This window comes from Sebastes fasciatus, chromosome 9, assembly GCF_043250625.1.
Source record: "Sebastes fasciatus isolate fSebFas1 chromosome 9, fSebFas1.pri, whole genome shotgun sequence".
Classification (NCBI taxonomy): Eukaryota; Metazoa; Chordata; class Actinopteri; order Perciformes; family Sebastidae; genus Sebastes; species Sebastes fasciatus.
The window spans coordinates 19363942-19384303 of NC_133803.1; the positions used below are offsets into that span (position 1 = coordinate 19363942).

A 20362-nucleotide genomic window follows, 5' to 3' on the forward strand; every position below is an offset into this window, starting at 1 on the left:
GTCATGCCATGTCAACTAAACTCATGAGAGAACATGTCAGTGTGCTGTATTGCCATCTTTTATTGCACTTTGTAAGCAGATGCTGTACAGCAGCTGTGCAGAGAAGTTATTCCTCAGTGTGACACGACGACCACAGCAGAACTAGGACACATCCATCCAAAATTAAATTACTCCTGGTCACAACTGAATAAGGTCACGATTAGTTTGCTTTATATCAAAATAAAATCCCCAAAAATAGTCGCACGATTTCATTGAGAAAGCTATGACAAGTATGACAAATATCTACAAGGTTACATGAGGGAAGCGGGCCGAGGATGACAGAATAATCAAAAATGCAGATTTTTCATACTTGATAATAATTTCCTACAGTATATACAAACATAAAACATCTCCTTTCCCTCCCACATGCAGTAAGCTATTGTGATAGTTTGTGTTCTCTTGGTGGTGCATTTTATGAATGAATGAATCTAAATCTCTGTTACTCTTTTTCAAAGTCTGTTCTCTCGTATCGAGAGGAGACAACAACAGGAACGGGTAAACAGTCTTCTCCCTCAGTGGCTGTCATGGCAACGTCATTATAGATAATTTAACCCACAAACAACGCTCTCGCTTTCTCATTATCACACTCACACACACACACAGACGCACTCATTAGTGATATGATACATTTTCTAAAACTTGAAACCAGACCCCTGATACAGTACGATACACTGACACATCAAAAATGTACAGAGGGATGCGGAGGAAGCCATTCCTGTGGATCCTGTATACACAAAGTCAGTAGGAAATTTAACCCCAAGACCATTTTTGGCCTTAAATGTCCATCAGTCCTTGGAAGAGTGATAAACACGCAACCACTCCTCTTCTCTGTGAGATTTGGCCTGGGTGTGATGTGGTCGCTAACTCCTCCCCATCTTGGAAATTAGCTCATCGCAGATCTTTGTCAACTCCTCGATCTCTTTGTTCTGTAAAACAAATTGTTAAAATTACAATTTATATACTTGTTCGCGCAGATATTTGTCGATGATTTTCACATCCTTTTTCACCCCAGCAGAACTGAGGACTGACCTTTTGCTCCAAAGTGCGCTCCAGAGAGTCCACCTTCATCTGCTCCTTCCTCAGACTGGCCTGGTGGGCGGCCTGCTCCTGCTTGGACTTGGACCGCACCTGAGCTATGTCTGCATTAGCCCTGGAAACACACACAAGTAATACAATGAGAATCAGGTCACCTCTCTGTGACCCCCATAAGCCTGGAAAGTCTTACCTTACGTTTGCAAAGCCAATACAGAATGAATCTTTAGAAATGTAATATAGGTGGATTATAAATTATCTATAGGAACAGCTAATTACATTAGTATCCCAACATATTTCAGCTGGGCATTGAGTTGTTGTTTAGTTTTGTGGTGTTTTCCCTTTGGGGAAAATAACACAGTCATGGTGGAAACTCGAGATAATGAGACTCACCTGTCTAGTTTCTCCTCTGCGTGAATCTTCAGGGCTTGATAGCGCTGTTCCTCCTTGCGGACCCTGGACAGATACTCCTGAGCGCATTTCTTCAGAACCTCCTCATTCTGAACGGAAATATTTTAATTACTTGCCATGGATTGTCAAGCTAAATTTTAGATGACTTACGAGGCCGGTTATGCTGAAAACACTCATTAGTCGTGAATAGCTTGTGCGTTAGTCACCTTGCGGAAGCCCTCCAGTACGTCTTTCATCTTCTCGTAGCGTCGGAAGAGGTCGGCCAGAGACTTTTCCACGGAGTTGAGGTCGGACAAGGCTTGGTCCTTCTCCATGATCAGCTGCTGGATGGTGTGGTGGGAGAGAGACTTCTCCTTCTGGTCATCCTCTGATGGACACACACAAATATACTGCAGATCAGATCATCAGTCTGTATGTACTGAAGAGCACGGCCCTGGGCACATACACCAACACATAAACAAACATTTCATTTTTGACAAAATATCAAAATGAATTTGTGGGTTAGTATGATTTAACAGCATTTCATTCTACACTATATGAGTATTTCTGTAGCATGCAAACATAAACACTTAACAATGGGAAATCAAAGACACCTGTAAACTATAGAAACAGAGCTGGCAGCTGATAGTGGCTTCCAGACCCTTCAGTATTAAATGACAAAGCTTACATAATATTTCAGCCCCCACCCAGCTTTCCTTTTCCTTTCCTGTCACAAGCTTAGAGATGACCAACCTGCTTAACTCACTAATTCTGCATGAAAGACTCTCACAACCATCTACAGTACACAAGCAAAGTGCAGATGTGCGTGTAGATGTTTCCAGTTTGTATATGTACATGTTAGGGCTGTCAAAGTTAACGCCACTAATTTCTGTAATGCATTAACACAATAGATCGTTCGGAGGTTGTAGCGCTCTCAGTTTTAAAGCTAAAACCATGTCGTAATAAAATAACGCTCCAAACGTGCGCTATATTTTGGTGCGGAAGACCTGGCATGGCCATTTTCAAAAGGGGTCCCTTGACCTCTGACCTCAAGATATGTGAATGAAAATGGGTTATATGGGTACCCACGAGTCTCCCCTTTACAGACATGCCCACTTTATGATAATCACATGCAGTTCGAGGCAAGTCATAGTCACGTCAGCACACTGACACACTGACAGCGTTTGTTGGGCTTGAGTTTGCCATGTTATGATTTGAGCATATTTTTTATGCTAAATGCAGTACCTGTGAGGGTTTCTGGACAAGATTTGTCATTGTTTTGTGTTGTTAATTGATTTTCAATAATAAAAGTATACATAAATGTGCGTAACGCAGGCGTATGTGTCCACTCCCATGTTGATAAGAGTATTAAATACTTGACAAATCTCCCTTTAAGGTACATTTTGAATAGAAAAAAAAATGTGTGATTAATCACGATTAAATATTTTAATCGATTGACCGCCCTAATACATGTATTTAATATCAGCAATGTAAGGATTACATGGAGTGTATGATTCTTTTTACCCATTCAAAAAATACAGTGTCTCAACATACATGATGAAACGCAACAAAATGGACAAACAAACGCCACTGGATGAGATGAAGAAAGTGGAGCACCACTGCTCCCCTCTCTGACAGACGGGTGGAGAGATGAGAGCCGACACAAAACAAGTGAAGGACAATTTCCGCGTTACTCACCTGGCATGCCTGTCAGGGTTATCAAATAGTAAGGGGAGCAAAGATGGGAGCAGAACAGAAAAGAAGGGACTGTGTTAAGTCAAGCTGGGAGGGCAAAACAAGTGAGAGAGCCGAGTGTTAGACACGAGCGGAGACAGATTGTTCCTTTATAGTGACAGTGCTTTAATGAGAGTAAGAAATGAAATTAGACGGAAATCAAATCTTCAGGTGGCGAAGAAGGTGAGAGCAGGAATAATGCAGAGAGTGAACCTGCTGCGGGATATAATGAGTCCAGAGAAGCCGGACATGCATGGGCAAAAAGGTGAGAACTTCCTCCTCTGATGAAATTCGGATTCAGTTTGTATCAATCAAACATGAAAGCAAGCACATAGCAGCAAAGCTGGCTTGAGTCAGAGGATAACTCTGTGAAATCAGTGGCAATGGAGTAGAGCACACAAATACAGTATATTTTGCTCAGTTTGCAAATAAACAAGTGCAGCAAAAAGTAGTGGCAGAGGTTGGGGAACAAAAGTAATTGGTTTAAAATAAAATCCATGTGTACCGGAAATGGGGTCCAGTAACCTGGAAGCAGTGCTCGGGTTTTGAACTCACCTATCATCTGTGCAATCGTCCTCTCATACTCAGCAACAATCCTCCTGTGGATGAGAAATTGTAGATCATCAGTATATGGATGGGGTTAAATCAGTGTGACAAATTATTTCAAAGTATGCATGTCTCGAAAGCAATTTAAAAAATGAATGCAACTCGTGCATTTGTCTCCACCAATGAAAACAGAGGTTTTGTTTACACGCCTGTCTGTCTGGTTGTTGGCAAGGTATTTAAAGGAACAGTGTGTAACATTTTTAGGGAGAAATGCAATATAATATTCATAACTATGTTTTCATTAATGTACCTGAAACTAAGAATTGTGGTGTTTTCGTTAGCTTAGAATGAGCCCGTCATATCTACAGTACATAGGGAGCGATTCCTCTTCACAGAGTCTGCCATGTTGCTACAGTAACCAAACACTGGCTTTAGAGAGAGCCTTTCGGGTTTTTAAGTTACCTGAAGGCCACCGTAGTTCTGCGACCTGCTTGTGAAACTGCGGTAACGTGAGACGCAGAGTGCAAAATCGTGGAACCGCCAGCCACTGTCTGACTTTCGTTGCTCCTAAAGTAGTGTTATTATGGTAAGGATGGCCTCTGAGCGAGGCAAACAGTGTTACAGTACCACGGTTTTGCACTCAGCTGCTCACGTTAACGCAGTCTTAGAAAGGGAGGAGTGAACGGAGGGGTACTCCATTGGTTGCAATCTGCAACCACACCACTAGATGCCACCAAATCCTACACACTGCACCTTTAAATAAAGATATGTAGCTGGAACTGGGTGGATATTAGTCAGACAGATGCAGATCTGGCACTTCTGATTTTCGGTCATGACTTTGATAATGCATTCATATGCTGGGAACATCTGATGTTAAAAAAGTCCAAGTTAAGTGAAAAATGTTGCTGTAAGTTATTTTCTTAGATTTCCGGTAAACGACAAACACACATAAACTGTTATCCAGCCTACAACTTTAGATAATAGGATTATTGAGTAATGGAGGAGTTTTAAGCGCCCTAAACTATCCTTAGCGTTGTATCTTTTATTTATCTGCACTGTGTGTTTCCCCCACACTCCAAGCAAACAAGCAGCAGGGCCCAATAGGAAGCCTTGTTTTGGGAAAAGCAGGTTGCCAGCAGTAAGAGGATTGATTAGCCGTGCCTCCCCCTTTAGCCTCTTAGCTCTTCCTTATCCTGAGCCCAATCAGTCAAATGAAGTAAGCTCTGTCTTATCCACAGTAACTGAGCTGTGGCCAGCTGGACCTACACCCACCACCTGCTGACAGAGAACAAGGTCTCAGTAGTGCACATCTCTACCTCCTTGAATTGTCCACATTTGTCGGACATAGATTGATCATCTTCAGACGTGAATATGAGTGTAGTTAATCCCAGTTTTGAGCTGTTGTCAGGCAGCTGGTGGTGTATTATCCAAATGACACCTAAACACATTTTCTCATGGATAGCTTCAATATCATATCATCTATTCCTCTATTCTCCACCACTAACACTCAGATGGAGTTCTTTAACTGGCTCTCCGGTTAACCATGGTTTTGTTTTACGCTTAAAGCGAGATAAACCAATTGACAGGTTAAACGGTGATGGGTGGAGTCTGACAGCAAGGGAGGTGGGATCTCACTGTGATGTAAGTGATGACAACCCAAGGCGCCACTTCTCACCTCATCTCCCCCACTTCGTGCCGGCTGTCTTCATACTTCCTCTGCCACTCCAGCACTTCTTTTTCCTTTGTCACGATCTGACGAGGGCGACAAAATCGTTAAGTAAAGTGTGAGATGTAGAATCAAAGTTTATGACTGATAGGAAAAGAAAAAGAAACACTTGGGGTCACCTCTTCTCGTGCAATTCCCAGCGAATGGTCCAGCTCTCTGGGCAGGTGAGGACTCTCCCCTTCGATGTAGCTGGTGGTGGTCCTGGTGTACAGCGAGTTCTTGGAAACGCCGCTCTCTACCGGAGACGACACGTCTCTGTGCTGCTTCCAGGAACCAACGGAGAGGCGGGAGAGGAAAGGAAACATCATCAGTTACAAACCAGACCGCGCTACAGATGATGACACCCTCACCCTCGGGGCCCACACGCATTCCTGAACCAAAACCGCCAGGCAGCATCAAACTACATCAAAATGTACCACACTGCAAAATCAATATGTAAATGAGGCAGGCTGGTGATGTTCCTGAAGACTTGGGTCAGCCGCCACATGATTGGATGAATCAGTCTTCATTGCCACAGTATTAGCCAAGTGATTTGGCTGATGCTGCCCCCAGCTGAGCGGTCATGATCACCTGCTCATCGCAGTAGCTTGAATGGGATTGGGTCCAGGCAAGGCACACAGGGAGGAGGGCAGCAGTTTGATACAGCGAGGGCTGCATCATATACAGGAGAGGGAGGAGAGGGTAGCGGACTGGGCAGCATGGGGAATAGATGTTAGTCTCATGTTAAAGCATATTATAACATCTTACCTGTTGTACCTGTTGCCCAATTCTTTTTTACAATTACAAAGACTATGATGTGAGATGAACCAGGATTTATCATTAGAAAGACACTGGATACAGTGTTAATGTGTACTGAGAGACACTACAAACCAAATGCATGTGTTCATGTGACCATTGCAGCCTTTGACAACACTCTACCAACACCAACTCCGCACACAAATCATCATATCACAATCCTCGTTCTAGTACAATTTTTGGTCCCCTAAAACTTGGCTCTGGAAGGGATTTAGTCATCGTTGGGAGAGCCGGATTACGGGAGGATTTGAAGAAATGGTGGGGGCTCACAGGGGACAAGGAGACTGAGATCCACTAATACACGGAAAAGAGAGTGAAGTGTTTGGTCTGGCTGGAGCTGTGATTCCATTATTCCACTCAAGTTTAGGTAACCGTGGACCTCTTCTGCTTTTAGGCAGGTACTGATTAGGATTACCCTCCTACTTCAATGAGGTATAAACAGAAACGTTAAGAAAATCAGTCCCAACCGGTCCTGTGGTGGTATGACTCACAGTAACTTCTACTTAAAGGGGTAGTTCAGCTCTTTTAAAGTGGGGTTGTATGAGGTACTTATCCATAGTCAGTGTATTACCTACAGTAGATGACGGTCGGCACACCCCCAGTTTGGAGAAGCAGGCAGGAGTACCGGCACAGGAGCAGAGCAATGTACTGCTGTGGATGGCGGCGGCAGCAAAACGTATTTTAGCCACCTAAAAGAAAAGTTCACCTTTGAGTGCAGTTTCCCGTCAGAAAGGGCTGTCTGACGGCAAGATTGAGCGGTGAAAATATTCTAAATATAGCGTACACTTAAACGGATATTGATTTTTTTAGGTGAGCCTTTCTTTCAGGTGGCTAAAAATACATTTTGCTTCGGGCCCCGTCCACAGCACTGTATTGCTTTGCTCCCGTACTGGGGGAGTGCCGACAACCATCCAACTATGATGGATAAGTACCTCATACAGCCCCAATCCACTTCAAAACACCCCAACTATCCCTTTAAATGTCTGTCTTACGGAGACAATCCCCCGCCCCCAACAAAAAATAATGCCAGTACCATAAATTGGATAAAGTATAATAAAACATGTGCTATGCTGAATAAAAATGTGTCCTTACTGGGTGTATACTTTCTGCTGCTTTAGGGGGCTAGGAGCAAAAGTGACAAAATTGACCCAAACTGACAGTCCCAGAAACCAACCACCGTTTATACACTGGAATACTGCTCTGCCCCAGGTTTGCTGTATGGACTAATAATTTCATGAAACACAGACAAGGCTTTAAAATTGGGTAAAAATGCAGAAGCCACTTTTGGGAACAATTTTTAATTGATCAAACAAATTTGTAATGAATGAAATTACCACAAAGTAACTGCCACAAAACACTGCCTGAGTCTTGGGCCCCGGGGAAGTTGCCCGCTTTACCCTGTTGGTAACTCAGTCTTGCACAAAAAGCACCTTTAACACATCATCCTGGATCAAACGTCAAGTAAACTGCAAACATTTTAGTGTCTTGCTATAGCTAAAATCAAATACTGTACACTTGAGGGAAAACTACTTAATATGAACAAAAAAGGGACAATTGAAGACACGAGTTGAAGCCACAAGACAAATACTACGTCAAACACAAAAGCAACCCAGTAGCAGTATAAAGACTACAAGAGATATACTAGATATAACTACAAAAAACACAACTCGGACATATTTGCTCACAGAGACAAAGTACAGCTATTGTATGGTAAGCTAAAATGAAGGGAGACCTTAAAAAAGGTCTCTGACTTCTGGACTTCTGGGGTCTACAGGAGTTATTGGTAACACTTTATAATAAACATCATTTATAAATGGTAAATTGATAGTTAATTAAACTAAGTTAATAGTTATTTTACTGTCAACAAACAATGAAATGATAATTAATAAAGTTTACTAATTATTAGTAATGCTATGTTTTGTTATTTCATCATTAGTTTGTGTAATATGAAATAATTAGTCTAAAAATCATATATTATATCATAGCCGATAAGAGACGATAACAATTACCTTCTGATTACATTAGAAAACTATTTCTTGACAGTTTGTTGTTGCACACGCATAACATTTTATATAATGTATTAAGTATTTGTTAATTATTACCAGATGACTTGTAAACCTTTAAGAAATCATTTGAAAATCATTTATAAACATTACGTAGATAGATGGACCAGAAAACAATTATTAACCATTGACAAACTATTGACTATCTATCTAAATAATGTTTATACAGTAGATGCTTTCCAAAGTTTCTATTAACCATTTAACAAGGTATTGTTATGGTCATCAGTTGCAACTTTATAATATCCATCCAAAATAATGTTTATGGACGGTTTACAAATCAATTATTAACTATTAATAAAGTGTTACAAATATTTATGTAAGGTATTTAGATGTTTTACAAACAATTTCTTAAAGGTTTACAAATATTATCGTAATCATTAACAAATATAATATATAGTATATAAAGTGTTAAAATAACAAATTATAGCATTACTAATAATTCAACATTTTTAATTATCATTTCATTGTTTGTTAACAGTAAAATAATTTTAATTAACTATCAAATAAATGATGGTTATTATGAAGTGTTAACAAGTTAGAGTTTACAGTGCAGTCTGTAGGTATTTGAGAAGTTGTTTTGGCTCAGGACTCCAGATAACTAATTAGAGGGTAAAGGAATTAAAGCCCTATTATTTGCTGCATTGTCCAAAACTGGAGGTACTATGTATGAAAGGGCTGTTATTCCTACACTCTTAGCCAGTGTAAATGTGAACGCCTTCATTCACCTTCAGCACTTTAGTTACTTACAATCTAGTGTGCTGGTGCACTGAGCCAAAAACAATGAAAAGTGTGTTTATTACCAAATACTTTGACTGCACTGTCGTTGGATTAAGACGAGGACAGATCACAGGGGTATATGTTACTCTTACTTTGAGTAAGGGTGAACCGTTGATATTCCACCGCCGAGTGCTGGGTTTCTTGAGTCGAGACTGTAAAACGTGTGGGACAACAGCATGAGACGTGGAGGGAAAGAGGACTGGGAGGCGCCTATACCATGCTCCGACTCTTACGAGAGTTTTTCCACTGACCATAAAAATGTATATTCATCACTGATCACCAAGCAACGCAAAAAGTCTCACTATTCTTATACTGTATGCCCTCCAACCAGCCAAACTGAATACCGACACCTACCTGATGTACCTGTTTGTTAGTGCTGTTAGTCTGGGAAAAGGACCAAATCACAAAACAAGAATGTGACTGGGATTTGGGGGTGATGATAGCGAAGCATCAACAAATAAATACATCTGGAAGAGTTGTATCTATATATATAACTCCTCAGCTGCTGATACTATCTAGTGTGAGACATTCCCAGTCACATTCATGCTCATGTGTAAGCCTCTTATGAACAGGCAACATGCATGTTGCCCAACATGCATAATAAAGGCAAAGGGACTAAAAAAGGCACAGCACACTGTCTCTCCCTGAGGAGACGACCTGGAGGAACTCGCTGCTAGTCGGGGTGGGAGCTGGACGCGTTAAAGCCATGTTAAAGATTTCAGATGTGGGGATTGAAGAGGACTGCGGATGTTGCGGTACAGCCACCATGTTGATAACCATGAGTTCACAGTCACACTCAGAACGGTGTGTTTAGGGGAGGGAGGGAGGGAGGGGGGGGGGATAGGCAGGCTGAGACACACTCATGCACGCACACTACAGCCACACACACACACACCTGCTTTTCAACTCATTCTAGAGGTGCATCTTTCTTCCACACCCACACACACTTGCGTACAGCAGGTGCAGGACTCAGCGCAGTACCTGGGGGGTTACAGTGGAGAGGGAGGGGCACTGAGAGATGTTTTTGGCTACCTGCAGAGCCTCTATCCTCAGGGCAGCAAGCACCAGCTCCTCCTGGGCCGCACACATGTGGGGTTGGGGGGTGGGGGGTTGATGGATTTCGGGGGTAAAGGAAGGGGGGAGTTGCGGCCCAAGGATGAGAGAGCAAAGGGAAAACATATAGAAACTTGAGTTGAGCGCACACACTTGCTGCTGTTCACACACCATCAATCTATTTCACACAGTGAGCTAAAAACTGCAACTGAGGTAAGAGGAAGTGGAGAATGGGGAAATGAAAAGGCAGGATGTAGAAACACAATGGGGAATAACGTGAAAAACACACACAATCACATATCAGGGCCACTAGAGGCGAGTCCTATAAGGTTCATCAAGAGGGTGGTCTTTCAACACACCTGTAGTTTTTGGGCGAATGCGGTGGGGTTGGTCTCGGCCAGGTCAGGCTCCAGGTACTGCAGGAGGTCGTCACACTCAGACAGCCTGTCTAACAGGGGCATGGCCAGGACTGGAGCGGGGGCCTCCACGGGGCCCTGGCTAGGGGGCTACAGGGGCACCGGGAGGATTAGGCAGAGGGCAGGGAGGAGGGCAGGGGTCAGCATGGCGAAGCAAAGCGCTGAGTGTTTGAGTGGCAGCATTGGGAAGCTGAGTCACCGAGTTCAAGCTGGGAAGCTAGTGTGGCGGACTGGCTATGTGTTATCAGTGACAAGGCTTTAATGAGATTCACTATGACTGATGGAGGGCCAAGTCACGGCCTACAATAAAGCATGTGCACTCTCCCCCTTTGTGACTAAACAATGACATGATGTAAATGTTACAAAATCAAAGCTCTCCTTATATGATGGTGACGACACACAGGAATGGCAACATATTATGTGATAACTGCTCACTGAGTTTGAATATCTACAAAAGCGGCTCACCTGTTCATCCCTCTCTGTGCTCTGTGTTCGGCTGAGTGACTCGCTCTCTCTCTTCCTGCCCTTGTCCCCAGCGGAGCCCTCGGGACCGGGCCGGGAGCTCTGCATTGGTGTCTTCATACCCGCTGTTATCTGGGCCTCCATCTCTTCAAAACTCCTGCTCAGAGTGAGGGAAAGAGGGGAGAGAGGGAGGGAGGGAGGGAGAGAGAGGGACATGACATTTAATGTACTGTGTATGATGGATGAGAGTGTTAATGAAAAACATCGCTGGAGCAGCTGTACTGCATGCATTATGCAATCCAAATAGTTCTGCTTTACAATTAGCAAACTAGATAGAATACTGTACTGTAAATTATGCTTCAGGGATATGGGGCTATACAGAATAATGCTGCACGCTGTTTTTTAGGTGTTCACACGTTTACTCCTACTTTGGCTGATCACGGTGATATGGGTTGGAGTCCTGGTTCAATAATGCGAAAATGTGAAATGAAAAGACTGTGGAATCATTTGTATATGTCACAATACAGGATCAATAAGAAGGTTTTTCTTTTGCAGTAAATAACATAATGCTCCATGGGCTATTTTTGAGGAAGCTGAATTGCAATATATGCATAGTAATAACTTGTCACGCAGCATGAACACAATTAGAAGAAAGTTACTTGCTAGATTTGAAGAAAAATGGTTGAAAGATATATCATTAAAATCAAAATTACAAACATATTTTCAAATCAGGCACAATTATGGCACTGAATCTTATGTTATGCAAACTTGTCAAGGAGTCAAAGGACTTTAGTTGCGTTAGGAAAGTTAGGAAAAGTTGAAAATGAATCATATTTCCTTCTGTATTGTCCATACTATGATGAGTTACGAAATTCTATTTTCAATGAAATGTATGTTCAAAATCCAGAAATGTTTTGGTGTTCGGATGATGACAAAATGGAATGGCTATTTAATTTTAATGCTTATAAGTTGGCTACTTTTGTTTCTCAAGCATGGAAAAAATGTCAGGTGGTTTATTTGTTTAGTATTATTTGTAATTTATATTGCTCTTCTGGTTTCTGCCTTTGGCTTTTCTTTATTTTCTAAATAATTATATCTTGTAAGCCCGTTTGGGTTAGGCATATTATTTATGCGTGACACAATAATAATAAAATTATATCAAACCAGTAAACTACAAATTGCACTGTAGAATACATATTATGTATGAAATACTGCGAACTAACTACACATAGTACAGAAAAAAAGCATGCAGTAGAGTGTGTTGTACCCTGTGCAGGGGGAGCTGGGCTCAGATCCATGTGCACGTGTATTCTTGGTTAAGTTGTCAGACACTGAGTCCAACTTCAGGTACAAAGACGGCTTCTTCACAGACAGTGGCTACAAGACACACAAGAGAATAAGACACAATGTAACAGCATAAATAAAGAAAGCAGCAAACGTTTCATGAATTCTTTAAATAGCATCAAATACTCACAGGCGAAGCGGAGCCAAGCTTCTCCATGTACTCAATTTCATAGTCTTGCGCTGGCACATAAAGACAAAACAAAGTTTTAGAGGCAGAAGAAGAAATGGAAGGATGTTTCTAGCCAGTGTTGAGATCTGGACTGATGGGATGAAAAGCTGAGGCAAGGGCTGTCTGGTCTGGTATTTCATCTCTGACCCAGATGAGTTGAGCCACACTGCCTCTGGGAAGGGGTGGCTCCTCTGTAGGTCAGAGGTCAGTAGAGAACTGGGCCAACAGGCCACATCAAAAAATCAATAACGTTGCTGGATGAATGAAGAGTAAAGCATCTGGTTGCTGTAAATGACGGTTTATCCAAACATAAGCTTTGCCTGTCTGCGGTATGCTTTGATCTGTGTCGGCATTTATTTGGACGCAGGTGGCTGGAGGTACAAAGAGGGATCCAAGAGAGTCAGACAGCTAAAGCCTCACCTGGGGTCTCATGAGGAAGACTGTTCTCGTTAACGAAGGATGTGAGGTCGCTTGGCTGAGGGAAGTCCTGCTGGTCGGAGTTCAAATCCGCATCCATGTCGTGCAGTGCCGCCCACTTGTGACTGGTGGAGGAGGCCAGCTTCTCCTCGTCTGTGGCGTGGTCATCCTGCTGGTGGAGGGAGGGAGTTTCATCCACGGGCGTAGGATCCTGCAACGCAGAGGAGGCGGCGGTGACAGAGTCAAGAGGGAAGAGGCAGAAATGCAGGTAGACAACAGTGAGAGAGCCGAGTGTACAGATATGGAGAATTAGGTACGCACCTGGGAGGGGTCAGACAATGGGGATTTCTTTGGCGACCTCTTCACCCTGAAAGTATTACTGAGAAAAGGAAAGACGATCAGTCATCAAGATCTACAGTCACTCAGTGCCTTCAACTCTTTAATAGATCCATCAGTCATCGTCTGACACCAAGTATTGTGTATTTGCTAAATATCTCAAATGTGTGTGTAGCTATTTATAGGAAACTATTTGGGTACAACTGCTTTTGCATAAAATGACAACATAATTTTCAAAGAGCAGCATTACCATTATGTGTAACAGGACCACTTACTGTAGTCTATGTGTGGCTGAAATGAACAAAACAGTGAAATGTTTGTGACAAGGGTTGAATCTACAGTTAGTAACTGCACAGTAGTAGTCATTAATGAATGTTATGTTATCAATACTTTTCAAACAAATAACACAGATCCTAGGCAGGCATGTATTTGATAATGTAGCAGGTTAGTTTGGATATTGATGCAAACATAATGTATTACTGTAGATTAACTGTTAGTGGAAGGTTTTTTACTTTTGTTACCTCAGTTTTCAATTTATAGATCCCATAAAACGCGGATTCCCAGAGGGTTTCTAAAGGAATGGAGGTCCTTGGATAGCAATTTACAACAACTATCCGGATGCATCATCCGATTTTATCCTCTAAATTTAATGTAAAAGACATACAGTATCTGATAGATCTGAGCTGAACATTTCTGCACCTCGTCACTAAAAATGTTTTAGGCCCATGTTCCATGGTGTGATTCTTAATTGAACTCATTAGGAATTAATATAAATGTGACAATAACCCCCCAAAACTATGTATATCTATAAAAGTATAATCATTATTAAATGGTTTTAGCCTTTTCAACAATAGCCAACAATGAACACAAGAGGGAGCTCCTCCTTTGTTACACACTTGCAGATGGGACACAGTGGCATTGTGGTCAGTAAACACACATCTATAACAAAGAAAGACATTATGTCAGCTTCAGTAGAAAAAAAAAAAGTAATAGAACATTTTACCATAAAAACAGAATTTGTTCCAATATTTACACTTTTGTTTTGGAGAAAGTGCTGATAGAAAACTATTAGCATCTGTTCTAAATGTTGTAAAGAGTGACTGCTAAAGGCAGCAACACAACAAACTCAATAACTTATTTCCCTGTGTTAAGTTTATCATTCAACAGCACCTCAATGAACGCTGTTGAACTGACCTCTATTGGAAGAAAGTCTCAAGCCGTTTACGCTGCCGACCACACCCAACCTGTGCTATATTGTACTAAATCAGTGGTTTTCAAAGTGGGGTGACCTTGAGGATGTCTCCAGCAAAAAGGGGAATCATTTATTCTTACTTTAATTCATCCATAACACAGTGATGGAATATATGACTATTTTGGTTTCATACAGTTTCTGTAATAGAAACATCTAAAAGCAAAAATCCTAGCAGATGGGGGACTCTAGCACATAATCTTATCAAATGGGGGTCCTATACGTGAAAAAGTTTGGGAACCACTGTACTAAATGGCTGCATAAGTAGAATTTCCAGCCTGTGTGTGTGTTTAGTGACTCTTTAAAATTATGTTTAAATGCTCTTTGTATGTTTTTACACCTGTTTCAGCAGAGATAATATACCAAGTTTGGCTATACTTATTGTACTACAATGTTTTTGAATTGGCGCTTTCATGGGCAGGATTGTATCTTATATAATAAAGAAGTTGAAACAAAAGTGAAAACAGGTATGTCCTGTTAAAATGAGCAGGATTAAAAAAAGTTTAAATGGAATTGCTTGATAGTGGGCACAAGGGATTGTGATGTTTCTGTTAATAGGAAGAGGGACAACAGGGCAGCATGCTGCTTTAACAGGAGCCCCATGGAATTAAGAGTCAAAAAGGATGGATGGATGGATGGTTGTGTTGTCCCTGTACTTACAACAGACAACATAGAGAAGACACACCCCTGGACTTCCTGTGACATATGAGAATACACAGACACAGGTGACAGAAAGACAGACAGAGGCATAATAGACAAGAGGACCACATACAAACACAGACTAACCTCACCGACAGAGACGCAGACATCCCTACACATTGACTACGATGTTCTGTAAGTGAGCGTGGACTCTCCTGTAAATGTACGGCCATGTTTATATTAAACTGTGAACTTACGATTTGATAGGAGTTTTCTTCTTCTTGGCAGGTTTGTTCTGATTTTGGTCCTCCAGTTCCCCAATGTTGTCATTGTCATTTTCATTGTCATAGTCATTGGAAGACACTTCAAAGGAGGCAGAGGCCTTAGGAGGGGAGTTGGCCATCTTATTGGAGCATTTGAAAGGGTCTGCAGGCTCATCAAAGTTATTGGCGTCAAAGGAATAAGACGGCCTGGATAGTTTGGGGGAGTTGTCGACGCCTTTCTTGGGAGTAAACGGATTGAAGCTCGGATCATCCCACTTGTCAGGTTCAAACTTGTAGGAGAGTGTAGGAGCCGGGATTTCGTCCTCGTTGCCATTGTGGGTTGCTGGAGGGTCGTTGTCCAGCGGCTGCGTCTGCGCTGGAGGGGCCTTCTTCAGCCCCAGCTTTGATTTCCTCAGAGGCATCTTCGCACCGGGCTTCTTGCCCAATTTCTTGGGTGGGGGTGGAGAGGCCTGGTGTGGCGCCTCACTGCCCTCCTCAGAGTAGTCAAACTCCAGCCTTACGGACTGACGCTTGGGGAGGATGGGTTGCTCTTCAGGGTTGGTGATTGGCTCTTCACGAGGAGCTGGTGGGGGACACGGCTCCACAGCAGAGACAGGGGGACTCTGTGGAGGGGTGGCAATGGGGGCACACACGGGACCTTTACGAGCTAGTTCAGGGGAATTGGCAATTTTACTACCTCCAGTATTGAAAGGGTCGATGTTCTCAAAATTATCTGGATCCCATTTGTAGGTGGTACTAGGGGGGATTGGGGATTCGTCTCTGCCCGTTGGACTACCAGGGAGAGGGGTCTCCTCCTGGCACAAGGGTAAGGCAGGGATGACAAGGCTTTGCTCTTCGCTGGTATGATTGGTCTCCTCCGGCACAGGAGGAGGAGTCTCCACGCGGCTCTTCCTGGTCCTGCGGAGGGTTCCTCCGGGGCTCGGGGTCGCAGATCCTCCCTCAGCTTCCTCCTGAGGCTGGAGAGGGCTGGAGGTTCGAGGCTTTGCCCGCTTCTTTATCTCCGGGGTGCTGCTGGATGAGGCTGGTTTTGGACTCTCTGGGTTGGAGTTCTGTCTGAGAAGAGGCTTCTTCTTCACAGACCCAGAACGGACTTTCTTGGGCCTGTGGAGCGTCCCCGGGGCGCTCTCGGTGCCCACGCTGAAGGATTCAGAATGTTGACGGAAGCCTACTGCTGTTGATCCTTCCAACAGACCGGCGTCGTCTAGTTCTCCTCCCTGAAAGCTGAGCGAACGGGTCAGAGTGTGACTTGGATCTCCAGTAACCTCAATGTTGTATTGGCCACTGGCTGCAATGGGCTTGTCCTCATCAAAAACAATGGACGGGGAACGGCATGGTGCGTCAGTTGAAGTCAATTCAGAGGCAGGATCACTGACTGAGGTGTCTGCTACTGCAAAAGACGGAGAGACGTAACGTAAAGAGCTGCTAAAACGGCATAAAATCAAAATGCAATAAGTCTCTCAGTTGGACAGAAAGTCTTGAAAAATAACCACATGACAGAATTAGAGACTGAACCGATTGGTCAGCCATTCCTAGATATCCCAGAAGCCCCAGTTTTGTGCAGTGGAGCTGCTTGTCTCAGCAAAGCCAGATGAGAAATACTGCTTTATTCCACTAGATGGTGCAACAAGACTTTCTTTCTTACACCTGCTTTTTAGGATGCTGTAACAGAGCATCAAACTGTATCAAAGCCTCGCACATCATGGCATAATATTCTTACTCTACCTTGGTCATTGGATGTTTGTTGCTGAGTCGGGGGATCTACAGGAGAAACAGCCTTCACTGGAGTTGTGGCTTCAGGGGTCTCAAACGCTCCATCAGAGTCTGAACTCCTATAAACAAAAGATGAGCATACGTCAGACTGATATCACTTGAACTGTATGTGACTGTATCAGGATCGTCGAAGTCATGTGAGGGTGAGCTAAAGACATCTTCAAGCCTATTATTCTTTAGTGCTTCAGGTAGTAGAGGGCAGCAAGGGCAATTTCCTGTAGTGGCCCCAGGCACATTTCTTTTATGGCTACAAATGAAAACGCTGAATCTGCAGTGAGGTGACAGATAATGACACATCTAAGACACAGGATTACCAACCTCAACACATACATGCAACAACCATACACACACAAGACCACATCAAGATCTCTACCACAGATATGAAATAGATAGGGAGGGACTGAGGGGAACACTGAGGCGAAAACAGAGATTTCTGCATGACAATAAGCTGTAAATAAAAATCACAACATTATAAGCAAAAGCCACATTTTGATTGGTTTTCCTCACACACATACACACACAAAACGAAGCTCACCAGACACCCTGACTAGAAAAGATCCATGCTCCGTTGATCAACGTATTATCTGACGGTAAGTGGCCTCCTGTCTCTCACCTCTGTCTGACCGGCTCCACGGCACCACTGATCATGCTGTCATGACGCGAGCCCCAGGAGAGACTCCGGAGGAGCCCCAGAGCCGGATCCGAGCCCGGGCTGTCCCCGTCTCCTGCCCCACCCAGCAGTGTGTCCCAGCCCCAGCGAGCCCACTGCAGTGGAGACAGAGCCTGCCACGTACTCACTGCCATGGCTGCCGGCAGGGCTGCACCTCTCCGCACTACGATGCTACTGCCTGACACACACAGGTAGACGACCACCGCCTCTTCCTAAGATGACGACTAAGACCACCAGATCTGACCTTTCTCTTCCTTCTCTAATTTTTTTCTCTTTAGTCTAATATATCTCTGTTTCTACAATCTCAATCCTTTCACATTGCTCCTCTTTGTCATCTGTAGCCACATCAGTCTGTCTCCAATCCTCCCCAGTAGGAGCTGATGCCTCCCAATCTAAATGAGACTGGCTGCAGAAGCCCACCGCCTGCATACTGTATATTCTGGTACTCTCTCTCTCTCTCTCTCTCTCTCTCTCTACTCTCCTCCCTCCCTCTACCCCTCTTCTCCTGATCCACGTTGCTGTATCCACACACACACACACACACACACACAAAAAGCAGTCCACTGCCCACCAGCCAAACCTGCTCTGATAAAGCTTGCTCATTACATATACCACCACTGCATCTGACATTTATTTCCAGTCCCTTTATGTCTACCTTAGTTTCCCTTTCTGCCTAAATCACTTAAGAAAATGAACAAATTTATGATCACTGCAAAGACACACCCAGAATGTGCGCTACAAACCTCCTGGGTCATTATCACAGACACACTGAAACTGAAGAAACATATCTTTTGATAACGGCTGATAACACATCACTGGACAGTATAATGAAATGAGTCTTTTACAATAATGAAAAATATAAAACTGTAATGAAAAATGCAATGGCTAGAGGAAACTGTGCCATTATGGGCTGCAACCATAACAATTGTTTTCATTGTCGTATAATCTGTCGATTATAGTTGTTTGTTTGGTCTATAAAATGGTGAAAAAGGTCGATCAATGTTTCCCAAAGCCCAAGATGACGTCATCAAATGTCTTGTTTTGTCCACAACTCAAAGATATTCAGTTTACTGTCATAGAAGAGTAAAGTAACCAGAAAATATTCACATTTAAGAAGCTGGAATCAGAGAATTTTAGCTCTAATTGTGGACCCCATACCTCTTTCAGACACACACACAAATACAAGAGCATAGACGTGAAAAGAGACGAGGACCCCCATCAGTTAAATGACACTTCCATGTCTATACTCTATATTGATCTGGCTAATCTATAGGGATTCACCTCAAGGCATTCAGCATCCTATGGAGGTCCTTAACCATGGAAACATGGATCAAATGTAGTGTGAAAACATGGGGGGCCTGAAACACCATCTAGCCATCAATATGGCCGATGCAACACAAATCCAGAGCTGAGACATTGGCATGTATGGAGGCTGGCAATAAATTTATTTTGCTGTCTTGGGCAATATGTCCACTGTCCCCGGGGTCACATCACAGCAGCGATGGAGGTTCCTCTAAGCCAACAATATGGCAGGAGGAACATATTCTACTTGTGCTGCAATGTGCTTTACTGAAAAATTCATCAGGCTACATCAGCTTTAAAATGGTATATGATGCCTGTTTATTACATTTTTTATATATTAAGTCTTCAGATCAAAAGCCTTAAAAACACCTCCATGGTGCAAAAACGAGACAGCACATGGCAAAGAAGGGAGCCAGAGCTGTAATCCCAGTGAGGGGCCAGTGTGTCCCAGCAGGATGAGACTAGTCTGCCTGGAGGTCCATCTGGATCGGTCACTGGGAACCAGGATCAGAGTGTCAGATAGTCTGACAGGCAGCTCCAAGGACAGGACCCATAAAATAAGCATACACCAAACAAATTCCCCCATGAAGACCTACGAGAGATTGAGCTCTCTGGAGGTTTTGTTTTGATGTGTGCCGTTAAAATAATCACATAAAAGCTGCTTCTTTAAGGACGGATGGAAAATAAAACTGAAAACAGGGAGATAATGTGGTAATTAGGGCTCATCTCATTGCTCCGTTTACGTCCTTTGCAGAGGACATTTTTCATGTGACTGCAAACACTGTGTTGCTATGGTAACAGGAGGTTGTTCCCGCCATATGTTCCACGTTGGAAGGAAGAGAAAAAAAATGGCGGCGCACAGTCCAACACAAACACACACAGCCGAGGATTGCCGAACGAACGAGGTCCAGTGACGTGTTACATGATGTAGAAAACACATAAAGGAACATTGCAGATTTATGAGGCAAGCAGCCGCTGCATCAGCATTACTCTGTTCACAGCACATGAACTGGTTTAACTGAAAAGCATCTTTTTGGGTTTATTCTACTCTTCTGATCCTTGCAGAATGGATCATATTGATTATTCAAATTTAAACAAATGGCATCTAATAGACATGAAATCATACATTAAAGGAGGGCTGTAATTAAA

The 20362-nt window shown here is 43.1% G+C and overlaps 1 protein-coding gene across 1 annotated transcript in view; it reads right to left on the reverse strand.

Annotated features, from left to right (window-relative positions):
- Positions 1–36: 36 nt before the first annotated feature.
- Positions 37–20362, reverse strand: part of tacc2 (transforming, acidic coiled-coil containing protein 2) — a 59592-nt gene continuing 39266 nt past the window's right edge. The window contains exons 8-24 of the mRNA XM_074646493.1: positions 17194–17300; positions 15445–16858; positions 13285–13342; positions 12967–13174; positions 12508–12557; positions 12301–12410; positions 11037–11190; positions 10515–10661; positions 10084–10176; positions 9195–9254; positions 5587–5727; positions 5417–5493; positions 3751–3794; positions 1689–1849; positions 1465–1571; positions 1069–1189; positions 37–965 (exon numbers count right to left, since the gene is read on the reverse strand). Of these exons, the coding sequence (XP_074502594.1) occupies positions 900–965; positions 1069–1189; positions 1465–1571; positions 1689–1849; positions 3751–3794; positions 5417–5493; positions 5587–5727; positions 9195–9254; positions 10084–10176; positions 10515–10661; positions 11037–11190; positions 12301–12410; positions 12508–12557; positions 12967–13174; positions 13285–13342; positions 15445–16858; positions 17194–17300 (3118 nt within the window). The 3' untranslated portion in view covers positions 37–899. The remainder of the gene's footprint in view (positions 966–1068; positions 1190–1464; positions 1572–1688; positions 1850–3750; positions 3795–5416; positions 5494–5586; positions 5728–9194; positions 9255–10083; positions 10177–10514; positions 10662–11036; positions 11191–12300; positions 12411–12507; positions 12558–12966; positions 13175–13284; positions 13343–15444; positions 16859–17193; positions 17301–20362) is intronic.